Source organism: Centruroides sculpturatus, unplaced genomic scaffold (assembly GCF_000671375.1).
Source record: "Centruroides sculpturatus isolate CEXI.00-Female unplaced genomic scaffold, Cexi_2.0 scaffold12, whole genome shotgun sequence".
NCBI classification, from domain to species: domain Eukaryota; kingdom Metazoa; phylum Arthropoda; class Arachnida; order Scorpiones; family Buthidae; genus Centruroides; species Centruroides sculpturatus.
Window position 1 is genome coordinate 257438 of NW_019384438.1, and position 12934 is coordinate 270371.

At 30.8% G+C, this 12934-nt stretch overlaps 2 protein-coding genes across 2 annotated transcripts in view; both read left to right on the forward strand.

The window, feature by feature from the left end:
• LOC111620044 (probable nucleoredoxin 1) overlaps positions 1-2972 on the forward strand; it is a 57995-nt gene extending 55023 nt beyond the window's left edge. The window contains exons 5-8 of the mRNA XM_023361889.1: positions 1150-1199; positions 1293-1389; positions 2357-2648; positions 2716-2972. Of these exons, the coding sequence (XP_023217657.1) occupies positions 1150-1199; positions 1293-1389; positions 2357-2648; positions 2716-2854 (578 nt within the window). The 3' untranslated portion in view covers positions 2855-2972. The remainder of the gene's footprint in view (positions 1-1149; positions 1200-1292; positions 1390-2356; positions 2649-2715) is intronic.
• An 8634-nt stretch (positions 2973-11606) lies between these two features.
• LOC111620013 (nucleoredoxin-like protein 2) overlaps positions 11607-12934 on the forward strand; it is an 11485-nt gene continuing 10157 nt past the window's right edge. Inside the window, exon 1 of the mRNA XM_023361851.1 lies at positions 11607-11766. The gene's annotated coding sequence lies outside the window, so the exon portion shown is untranslated. The remainder of the gene's footprint in view (positions 11767-12934) is intronic.

Here is a 12934-nt window from a genome sequence, read left to right on the forward strand (position 1 = left end):
ATCTCGATAATCTGACATATATTGGATTGGAGATTGCCGGATTATTGGAAGTAAGATGAATTTGATGCCACACAAACGGATCCGAGAGCATACAGTGTAACCAAATTATAAGTTAAAAATACAGTATGCTATTTTTCAAATTATTATTTTTATATTTTATAAAGATTTTTTATTTTCTTATTCATTTGTAATTGTTAAGTATTAAAAACAAATTCTTAATCTGTTTTCAAATGTTCCATAGCACTACCACGAACAAGTTATCATTGTAAGAAATTAATAAAAATTCTATGATTCATAAAGTTTTAGAGGGTTTGCGCCTGACCAACAGGCTCCTGGGTTTTCTTCATATATCTTACACCTAAATCTAACACCTAAGGGCCTGTTTCCTGTAGAAAGTCTTCCTCTTATCCTCTTAGCATATCACCACGTGTTGCATTGCTGTATCCATTAAAAAACGAACCTAAATTTTCAACAAATTGCGAATTATTTTATAAAAATTTCATGAAATCCAAATCCCAAATTCTCAGCAAATTAAAGCGTGTTTGAGAATAGAAAATGGTATTCAGATTATTTATTTACATTTTTGATCTTGCTGAAATTTCAATTTTAATTTGTAAAAATTCTGCTCTCCAATGTATTCTTTTATTACTTTATATAAATTCTCTGCTGCATTTTTAGTTTACCTATTTCTTTTCTCAATTCGAATTTCCACCTTTTATGCGATGGAAGAATTTCTAAAATTGAATTGAATGCCAATCCTATAACCAAATAAAGAATCAAATTTCCTTATTGTGGAGTAGAAATTTAAAGCTTGCTACACCAGATAGATAAATTGAAATTATTAATGGTTTTTATTTATTGGTTAATTATTAAATACTGTATGTTTATTTGGCATTTAATCAGATTTGCAAAGAAGTGTAAAATAATGTTGATAATAAATTTTCTACAGTCAGATTTAACTTTTTTCCGAAATTTCGTTTGTCAATTGAAGCGGAACATCCACTGTATAAAAGAATCATTCCTCAATTTAAGTTTTTTTTTTTTTTATATATAAATCTAAGGCCCAGGGCTTAAGCCCTATTAGTACCTATGTAGATCCGCCGGTGGATATAATCCTGTCCGACACACACATGTATAGAATTTTGTAAGGAATTTTCTGCATTTTTGGACTCGTTGAATGTCAAAATCCAAAAAACCGGGTGGGTTCAAAATTTTTTCGTGTGTTATATTCTATAACAACCGGGTAAGTAAAAGTATCAAATAACAGTAACAATTTTTTTTATCTGCTGTAGAACATTAAAGTCATTTCATTACTCTCACGTATTGATTTTTGTCATCGCATCATCGAAAATTTTCAGCTCAGTCAGCAACGATCTAGAAGACAAACAAGTAAATTTAGATCATTAACAAATCTTGAAAACTGCATTAACTGTCTCCTGCTTAATTACATACTGTATTTAACAAAACGAAAACAACCTAATTCAAATTATTTTTAATATTAAATTTTGAAGAACTTTAGAAATTTTAAACTGATCTTTCTTCATTAAAAATTGAAAGACAAATTATAATCAATAAATATTAAATAAAATTAATTAATGAGTTTTTTCAATAAATTTTAAGTCTATTTTATATATAAAACATTGTAAATCAAATTAAGAAAAGTGTAAAGCCTGAACTCCACATTACCGGAATCCGCGACGTAATCGTAAAACTAAAAGCCAAATTGACGAAACTTTCAGTTTTTTAACGTTCAGATGGACAGAAACAAGACTGAAAACGGAGTTAAAAATTATTTAACTTTTCCAGTTTCGTTCCGCGCTTCTGTCGTACTGCAACCAATAAAAACGCAAGGATTTGTGACGCCTAGTCACGTGCATTAGTCTTGTAGTTTGATTGTTGTAATGGCGGAAAATGTAGCGAAAACGATGAGGAGACAAATAGATTTAGAATTCTTCATCGAAGAAGTTAGAAAATACAGATGTCTGTACGACAAAAAATGTAAATAATTCAAAGATTATTTACAATATCATTGTTAATAGATGCAGAGAAAGCATGGCAAAATCCGTAGCGTCGTCCGTGTTTGACTACGACAATTACAGAACTGACCAACAGATGGCGCATTTCTAGTGTAGTCAAGTTAAAACGAAAACTATATGTTTCAGTTCTGTTTCTGAGATTCTGTTTTCAGGTAATGTGGAGTCCAGGCTTAAGACTTACAGGAAACGGTGTTGTTGTTCGGGTATACCATAAAATATAAATTTATTTCTTTAATAATTTATTAAATTAAATTAATAAATTAACAGAATAGAATATATCGAAAATATTTGTCGGAGAATTAAAAATGCAAAATTTTCAGTCATGGACATCATCACTGGAACTTTGGTGAAAAAAGATGCCTCGCAAGTTCAGGCAAGTGATGTGTTAGGAGATGCAGAGATAATAGGCTTATATTTTTCGGCACATTGGTGTCCTCCCTGTCGAGCTTTTACTCCAATCCTCGCTGCTGCTTATGCAGAAATGAAAAAAATGAATTATAAAATCGAAATCGTTTTCGTATCGTGTGATGAGGACGAGAAATCTTTCTATGAATACATGAACGAATGTCATGGTGATTGGTACGCTCTCCCCTATGATTCAGAAATAATCACGTAAGTAAATTTGTTTATATTATTTATAAAAGCAGAAAAATCAAAAACGTTATTATTTATTAATTAGAAAATTGGAAGAAACGTTTAACATCGAAGGTATTCCAACTTTGATTATTCTTAAGAAGGATGGAACTTTGGTGACTAGAAATGGCGATTGCGATGTTGAATCCTCAGGACAGGAAGCTTATACAAAATGGATTAAGTAGTTTTCATTAATTTTATACAAAAGTATTGTTAATTGAACTTAATATTAACTCATAAAATGTTATATTTTCATTTATATAATTTTTTAAAATGTTAAATTGTGTTAATAATGTAAAGAAGGGTGTTAAATAAATAAAAAGATTTAAATGTATTGAAAACAGATTTTTAAAATCGCGATTTTAGAAGCACAAAATCATATCGGGATAATCTATATAACAAAACTACATTGTCCTACTGACTCAGTTATTCACTTGAAATGTTTGAGTATGAGAAGACTTCCTTCTTACAGTAAAATGAGATAGTGCATTGGAACGTATTACCGGAAAAAATCTAAAATCTCAAAAAGTCAAATATTTTGAGCCCTATGGAAACGGTAGGTTGGCTGAAAAGGTTAAGGTAACCTACCCTTATAGGGGATCCGAGTCCAGGGGCGCCCATACTGTACTGTACTGTACTTTGGGACACGTGCCTTCCCTTTGTAGTCGGTTGCCCTTTTCTTAATCCTCAAGAAAGCTTTAAGATTTCACTTTATTTTTAAATTAATTACTCATTTTTATTACAGAAAACCTTTTACTGATGACAAAATTAAAATAAAAATATTTGTTATTAACCGAAAATTTATTCTAGCGGGTCGTGATTGTTCGGTCAATTTCCGAAGTATCACTATTTGATCAACGAGATTTTGATATACGTGGTAGCATCGAGAGGTTAATTAACTGTGTTAATCGAGGGATACTTATAAATATATATATATATATATGCACGATGCCCTTTTTTATAGCTCGTGTGCCCTTTTTAAGGGTAGTCGCCACTGTACTAGCCCCCGAGAAATTCTTACAAGAACTTTAACTTATTATATTTTGCAGAATGTCATAATAATATAATATACAAGACATTTCATGTACGATGTTTTAAGTCAATAATTCGGAAAATATGCTTTTAATTGAAAAAAGATTGATAATAATAAAAGTTGAATATTCCCGAGGAGCCTTTTTAATGCCGTAAAAATACAGCTTCGTCAATCTCCCTTCTGAGTGGGCAGGGGAAACTTCGAAATTTCAAATCGAACCCCTAACTTTTTATATTTTTGGATTCTGTATTAAAAATAATAGTCTAAGAAATATTGTAAAAGTTACATAAAATTGACAATTAACGAATATTATATTAATTAAAACAATTTATTTATATATTAAAATTTTATCTCAAATTATACCATTAAACATTTTTTCCAGATTGTTGTTGCAATTCGTTTATTTATGTTAGACTTCCTAATAAAGGTCATCACCATATTCTGGAGTTGTCACCACGCCCTGTTAGATATTACCTAATTGTGAAAATGAATCGATAGAAATCTTTAAAAATTTATAAAAAGACACACCCAATAGCGAGACAGAGTTTTAAAAAGAAATTATTTTGCAGTGTTTCGATTATTTAGAATATATTACTTATCAAAAATTTTAAAAGATATTTCGAATATTTCTCTGGAAAGTTATTAAAAATATAAAAAATATAATAGCTAAAAGGAGACAAAACATTCATCTATAAAGAAAAAAATATTTTATAAATGCAATGATCAATCATTTTGTCAAACAGTTTGTCACGCAACATCCGTTATTTACTTATTTCATTCGGTCAATATGTGATTCTTCAGTGCAAGCAAGTTTGAAGAAAATAATTGTTTTTTATTCATATAATATTAAAGGTAATTTTAATTCAAATATTTGCAAGTATTTATCTAGATTTACCAAAGGTTGGTCTTCATCTTTCTTTCTTTTAAGTTATATACTTAGTTTATTTTCTTTTATTTTCATAACAGAGACAACATAAAATTCGTATTTTACTGTTAATTTTACTATGATTTACTGTACTGTACTGTAACTATAAAATTCCTGTACCTGCAGTAAAAGTTTATAATAATTACAATCTTCTAATGACTATAAAATTTTATTAAATAATTTTTTATATTTATTTTTCATGGGTAATTTATATATAATATATACAAAGTTCGCGCACGATGTATTTTACATTATATTTACTGGACATTATAATTATAAACTCAACGTTAGATGGCGTTTGCGCTTCCCGTTGTTGTAAAAATAGAACAAACATGGACGCCATTTAAACTCTCGCTTTCTTTTCTGCTAGAGATATCGAAGATTAAGTCGTTGCATTAACAATTAAATAATTAACAGGCGATAAATAAAAGCATGATTGCAAACACACGTATGAAAGCAAAAACAATATGGCCGACAAACACCAAGCAAGTTCTTATGTGGGCGTGCTTAACGATGACGATATATTATAAACTTCTAACATGAAACTTTTCTTAAGTTTATACTGGTACGTTATGCATAAAGTTGTAACGAACTTTTTTATATCTTAAGATACGTCGTGCGCAAACTATATTATTTATATATACATATACAGTATAATAATTCTACATAATTTAGATATTTTCATTCTCTTCAAAAACTAAATTATTTTACTTTAGGGGAAAAAAGTTGTCATGAACCAGGCTCGATCTAAGATTCTCTCCTAATCAGTGTCAGGCAATGACGAATTGTTTATTTTTCAGTACATACTTTTGTAAATTTATCAAACATTCGTTACAAATTACAGTTTTAAAAACTTTTCTAAATTTAATTTTGCATTCGCATTTTGCACGATTGCATTTTGCTATCGTGATGGTCATGGATGTATGTTTAGTACAGTATGTGCTATACATACATCCATATAGGACAGAGGAGTATATTCTTCCTAACATTTTTGTACTCGAAAATTGTCCATTTTCCCAATGTAATTTTTTATCATACTATAAAAATTCAGCAACGAGTTGCGTTTTCGGTAACATTTAAAAAAATGCGTATAGGGTTTTCATATGTGTTATGATATTTTATTTTAATATGCTGAAAAAATCAAATCAATATGTAAGATTGCTGAAATAAAAATTATTTAAAATTGTACGAAATGCAGTTTATAAACTACTTCACCTCATAAATTCTCGAATTAGACCCAATGACCGAGACGGTTAAGACTCCAGCTACAGTTCTGGGGTCAAATCCGAACGGGTCGAAAAACCCCATTCCCATCCGGCAATGAGATCCTTAAGGATTTAAGATCTGATTGCCGGATGTCCTAATGATCTGCAATCTACTAAACTTTTCTTTCTAGTTGCCAAATAAGCCTATCTGATTTTGTTTTAATTTTAAAAGTAGATTTAAATTATATATTGCCTATTTATTAAAAATTCATAAACATTTCCAAAGTTCATAAATAACAAAATTGTGAAATTATTCGAAATATATTTGTCGTTAAACAATTTATCACGCCAAAGTGTATTTCGAAATCCCCAAAAATTGAAAAACTGACAACTTGACGAAATCCTTTATTTTGAACGAGAGAAAATGCATACCAACCACAAGACGCTCTCACTGTATGTGTTCCAAGGGTAAGAGCACTCTTGGGCGAGCTGACACAATACCACCTGCATTATAATTTATGGACGAGCACAGACTAAGGCGAGCGAATGGACATTCGTAGCTTTTATTGCAGACGAATTTTTACCTCTTCTGTTCTGTTCGTCCGCCCGATTTACGCTTATCCCAATACACCATTGTAGCCTGCTGCGATGGCTAGCAAACATTGGAATATGTGACGTCATATTCCCCTTGCACTTGAAACATGAGTCTCCACGCAGATATAAGTTGGCTATCATGATCACGTGATCTTTTGTTCCGTCATCACCAACCGAAACCGAAACCATCACTTTACAAAAATGCTATAAATAAAGACTCAACTCTGACAACCTGGATGAAATAAAAACCAAATCAAGACAGACAAGTGTTTTATCCATACTTTCCGAAATATTGTTTTCAATTGCTTTGATTTCAAGCAATTGCGACGAGTACCGAAAAATGGAAGTAATCTTACCCGCAAGCGCATTGAAAGTAATTTGAATAGAACGTCATCGATAGTTCGTGTCATGACGTCTAATGACGCTAGGCCAGGGGTCGGCAACCTGCGGCTCGCGAGCCACATGCGACTCTTTGGATGTGAAGCTGCGGCTCTTTAGTTCCATACGCAAATATTATTTATTTTATCAAAAAAAAATTTTTTTTAATCGTTCTGAATCGATTAACGAGGATTAGGCACTTGTACTCGCTTTTTACCGCACCCCTCCCCCGTGACACGCGTCGTCACTGTCGTCAGTCTGTCGGAAGCTCTCGAATGACGCCGTCGGATGTTTCTATTATCTAATTTGTTGTGAAAAACACTACTTATATATGAATAAATAGATTAGTTTTTTTTAATCAAAAAACTTTATTTATGCGAGTACTATTTATTGTTGGCAAGAAAAAATTTTGTGGCTCTTTAAAAACTTTGAAATTTTGTAAATTGTAATTTTGGCTCTTCCGACTCAAAAGGTTGCCGACCCCTGCGCTAGGCGATCACGGTAGTCTGAACTTCTTCTGAATCGGTAGCCAGTCGTTCATTGGTCGAGCCGTCGACTTTCTTTAACTCAGTATATGGAGTATATGGAGTTGACCGTTTGTGTCTCTCTAATATGTGGCCAGCTCTCGGTTGTCGAGTAGCTCGTTCGGCAACCGGGACAAATATGACATTCAAAATTTGTTCTTAAACCAAATTGTTCAAAACCCGAGGTTTGACTGTATAATTTAATCTGTAAAGCATTTTCATTTTTTAATTAAATTGTTAGTTATTTTAACATTACTATATAGAAATTTATTAAATTCATTTTCTGTATCATGACTGTATTTAAAATCAAAAGAATAAACATTCTTTTGTATTAATAAGCAAACATTGTTTGTAAAACTTTATATTTTACGCTTATGATTTAAATAAAATTCGATTCTAAAATAAAATTTGATGTATGCTTTTAGAAGTTACTATTAATTTGTTCGAAATGTTTAATTAGATACAATTTTTAAAAGATAGCTATGATACAGTAATAGTGTTCCTCGGTGTCCTGTGATAAAAGGTGCATGTGATAAAATGGAAACTGAGTACACAGAAGTAAAATGTATTTATTTATTTTTTCTTGTCAATGAGTAGTCTGTAAATGTTTCAAAATCCCATTAGAATTTCGAAATTTTGTTATCTAAAGAAATATAATATAAAATATATCAGTTTTAAAAATATTAGTCGAAAACTGATAAATATACCATAATTGTGACAATTAATCTTTATACTGGATCATCCACTACATTGAAATCGCTTCTTTCCGCCTACGTTCGTTAATTAATATTACCTTGAACTGTCAGATAAAACTTATCCCGAAGTTTAAAAAGCACCAGATTAAAATTGTATAATATTTATGCTAACTCCTTATTATGAGAGCAGTAGAAAACCATTTTTTGGTTAAAGACTATTCTAATTTTATAGAATTAAAAAGTATTTTTCATTATTTGCCTCTTATTAAAGTGGTCAAATAAAAATTTTGTATAACACATTGACAGTTGATAGTTACTACTATTTAATAGAGGTATAGAGGAGGTAAATACGCCTATGAAAAGAAATATAAATCCCCTCGATATTGAACATTTTTAACTTTTTGTTTATATAGCAAATCTCGAGTTATTTTCTGCATTTATTTATATAATTGGGTTGCAATTTGAAAAAAACTGTACTTATAAATTCCCATTCGATCTATCTGTCCGTCTTTCATACCTTAATTTCGAGAACGGTGTTTGATAAATGAAAGCCTAAACCAGATATGGAAACCTTGGGGGCAGGACACTCCGAGTTAATCAGGATGTCCTGCCCCCAATACGAACATCCAATGCAAACCGAAAGTCACATTATTTCAATTCAAAAATTTCCCCCGAAAGGAGTTAGAGAGATGACCGGCACGATTCAATCGCCTAAGGAAAAGTATAATGTACAAGGACAAGACACTACTAATTTGTAGATGGAGAGAATATATTTTAAATTAAATAAATTTAAAAATTGCAATAATAATAATTACATAAGCAAATTAATAATAAATTATTGTGACGATGTCACAATAATTTATTATTAATTTGCTTATGTAATTATTATTATTGACTTAATAAATAAAACTAGGATAGGGACATCTTGCGCCCTTATCGTATCTCGAGAGAATTGAAGCGGAGAGGGAAAGAAAAAAGCGATTCTTTCACTTGCCGCTACGAAAGAGGCGGCCCTTGCACCTGACCGTCGAGGAAAGGTGAACGTTACACTTACGCCTTGGAAAGGCAGCCGTTGCTATGGCCAGGAACGGACAGGCGATCCTTGCACGTGCCGCCACGAATCAGGTGGTCCTCGCACCAGCCGACCACGGGAGAAGCGATCCTTGCACTAGCCAGGATCGCTTCTCCCTTGCTCATCGTAATTAACGGAATATGGTAAAATTTTATCAAATACGGCCAATCAAATTTTGAGGGGAAAAAAACAAACAATTCTGTAAACTACATAGAAGAGGCTTTGCTAACTCTTCGGCTCAATAAAAAATATTAGTACTTTCGATCGATCGGCATTTATGATTGGAGTCATATCGATCATATCCTCGCTTGTCGTAGCTGTTTATAAATTGATATTTTCAGTTATCATACATTTGACAAAACGTCAATATTAATTAAGTTTAAATTTTAAAAAGTTAACAATATATTTTGCCATTTCAATATTTTGGAATTAGTTCAACAAAATATTGAACTTATAATCAGGCCTTAAAAATCCCTGGCTATTATTAGGTCAAATCTTGTTATATTTTTGACATCTCCGAAGATGTGAGGTCAGCATCTATCTTCGTGGATCTCAAAAGATCCACGAAGATAGATACTGTTACAAATTATCGATTTCGTTGCATTTGTTGTGTTTTATTAATACTCAAGAAGTTTATTTTTATTATATTTTGTTATTTAAAAGATAGTTTTAGTTTTGTTTTGTTTTTCAATAGACTGTAAGCCTTAATGGTCCCGATCCACTCGTCACTTGAAAGTACCTGTTTATATCTCACCAGTGGCCGAACGGATAAAACCACTGAAAGTCTTAGGTTTGCATCTTACCAACAGGCTGGCTATGTGAAATTTTTCAGATTTTCTTTACGTATGTAACTTCTATAGAGGGGACGGTTTTCATTACAAAGGGCAGATTACCTACGTGTTGCATTGCCATATCTTACCAAACTAAACCAGTCCGACCCTGTACATAATTTACAACTTTTTAATTCGAAAATGTAATTAATAAGTTTCACAACACGGGTTACGTTATTGTAATCATGACTTTTAGAATATATAATAGATTATATGGCAAAATATTTTCTCTATAGTTCGATGTACAGTACAAACAGGATTATGAAATAAATAATGTGATTACGAAGCAACTTTTCTCTCAACGCTAAATTATATTAAAATAGAATAATAAGTAATGATAATTAATTTTTTGTTATTCATATTCACAATTAATTTCAGAAATCATAAACACTAACATATAAAAAACATAATTATAAAATGACATGTGTTTATAATTCTCTAATTTCGATGTATCAAACTTCAGATTAATTTATAACAAAAATTATTAAATATAGAACATTTAAGAAACTTATCGCTGCTGGTATGTAACAAATGTTCTTATCTTTCTATTATATCCGTAGCCATAATTCTCAGCGATACATAAATATTGTTGTATTTGTTATCAGAACCAAACAAAGTGATAAAGTCCAGGCCAGACACAAATATGAGTCTCTATTCTCTCCAAAGATTATAGAAGTGTATATCTCGAGCGTACAAGAGTGTACTGTACATATAAACATATGAAAGATTAAACTTTGAGGCTCCTGTAAACCTGGGATTCGGGTCAAATGGCCTTGCTGACCTCCTAAATCTGGATTTGCTGTAATATAATACATGCACACTTGGTATGCGTATATGTATGTGTGTATTATATTACAGCTTAAATGTGTGTGGGTGGGTGAGGCTGTGTGTGAGGAAACTTTAGTCACATAATAATTTTAATTATTTTCTTTCTTATTAATTAAAATTTAAATATAATACTCATAATAAATTTTTGATAGTTTTAACGTGTTTGTTGATAAAATTACTGTAAGTAATTTTATCAACAAACCAAGTAGCTCTTACTAAATTTAATTCCTGATTATGCAAAATATACATGTACTGTACTTTATATTAGTAGCATATAATAATATACATTATATACAGTAAACGCTCTAACTGTAATAATTCTTATAAACGTTTAGCAATTATTAAGACTTGAATAAGCATTTCTAGATACGAAATCTTATCAGTAAATTAACAGATATGTTATTAATAACCATTTATAGTTAGTTTCAGCTTACTACTGTGCTATATTAATTAATTACTCGTTTAATTTATCAAAACATTCTAAAAAAGTAAATTAAACAACTGTTTTTAGATAACTTCAAGACGTATCGAGTTAATCTACGAATAAAAAGACCGCAAAAGCAAATTTTAGTAATCTAAAAGTTTAAAGAAATAGTTTAATAAAGTTTTGAAAGACTTCTTAAGATAAAAACTTTATCTAATCGTTGAGAAAAAGCCGTTACGTCTAGCGATCTGTCCTTGTAAAACAATTATAAAGCAAAAGGCACGTGATATGTTACGACTAAATTAACGCTTTTCTATTGGTCAGAATTACGTTGCGGTCGATTTAATAATATAATTTTAATGTTTAATGTTAAAAAAATTAAATGATTAATATAAATGATTCATCGGTTAATTTTTTTGGAAAATCAAGAGTGACGAAACAACAAGCATAAATATGGTTACCGTGACTACAGTTTTGTTGCAGCTGGCTTTCGTGACGTAACACATTCGTCACGTTTGTCTACGAAAAATACAAGTACAGTAGTTGTTGATTGTCGACTGCAAACACAGTCAGAAAGAAATATTCTCAGGTAATTATTCCGCTTTATCATTAAAAATAAATACGGATAATTAGAATTTATGATTGTAAAATGTAAGGTTTAAATGAAGTGCAAGAAACTTCTTGGCGAAACGAGTTGTGAATTATGCCGTTAACTAATTTATTTTATTGAGTTGTTATATGATTGTTTGACAGACTAACACTCGATTAAGTAAGCGGTTGGTTCGTCTATAACAGAAATTTATCCCGGAAACAACTAATTTTTGTCGTTTAAAATAAATTATATTCAGAGGAAGTAAATTCTGCACGCGATAAAAATGCATGTTCGTGATGCATCATCGCAAATATTTTCTGCTCGTTACGTCATTGAATGTAACATAAACGATACTGGATTGTTGTGTATAAATAACTCATATGAATTTCAAGATAGAGCCTATTTGAAGTTTTTAAAATATATATCAAACTTTTCGTTAACCTTAAGAATCGGTGATTTAAATTTATATATATTTTAAAAATATCCTTATAAGTTGTATATATTTAACTCGTACTACGAATCGTAAAAATACAAAGTAAAGTAATGCTGAGGAAGTTTAAAGTGTAATTTTATCAAAATATGTAATCGAATTCGTGTCTGTCTTCTGTCTGTCCGTTTCTATTTCAATGAAACTTTGTACATTACTTCAGGTTAGTCGTAGGAAGGATCCAGGCTACTTTCCAGTTATCTATTACAGTATCAAGTGAGAACGGCTGAATCTTTCTGAGGCTATAGAATATATTTAAAGTACTTTCCGCTCTGTGAACACAACGGGCCCGACATTTCCGGGACAAACCACCCCCGAAAAATTTCTGAGGTTTTTTTCAATCGGCCGGATTCGATTCTAGGTTCCTTAATTGCTTCTGTCGTCCCGCTCTCATTAGGAATATATTAGGCTAGTGAGTTTCTGAAGCAAAATATTCATTCACAGTAAAAAAAAAGGGGAAATCGTACAAGTTTTAGAGTAAAGATTTGATCTTTCGACTCTTTAAATCCTATCTTTAAAACTATAATATAACTTCTGAATGTAATTTTATAGTTTTAACAGAATTCTCGTCTAAATTAAATAAATATATATAGGCCTATATATATTTTTAAATAAAACAACGATATTTGTATAAAATGTCCTATATTAATATATATATAATGTCAAATCTTGTTATAT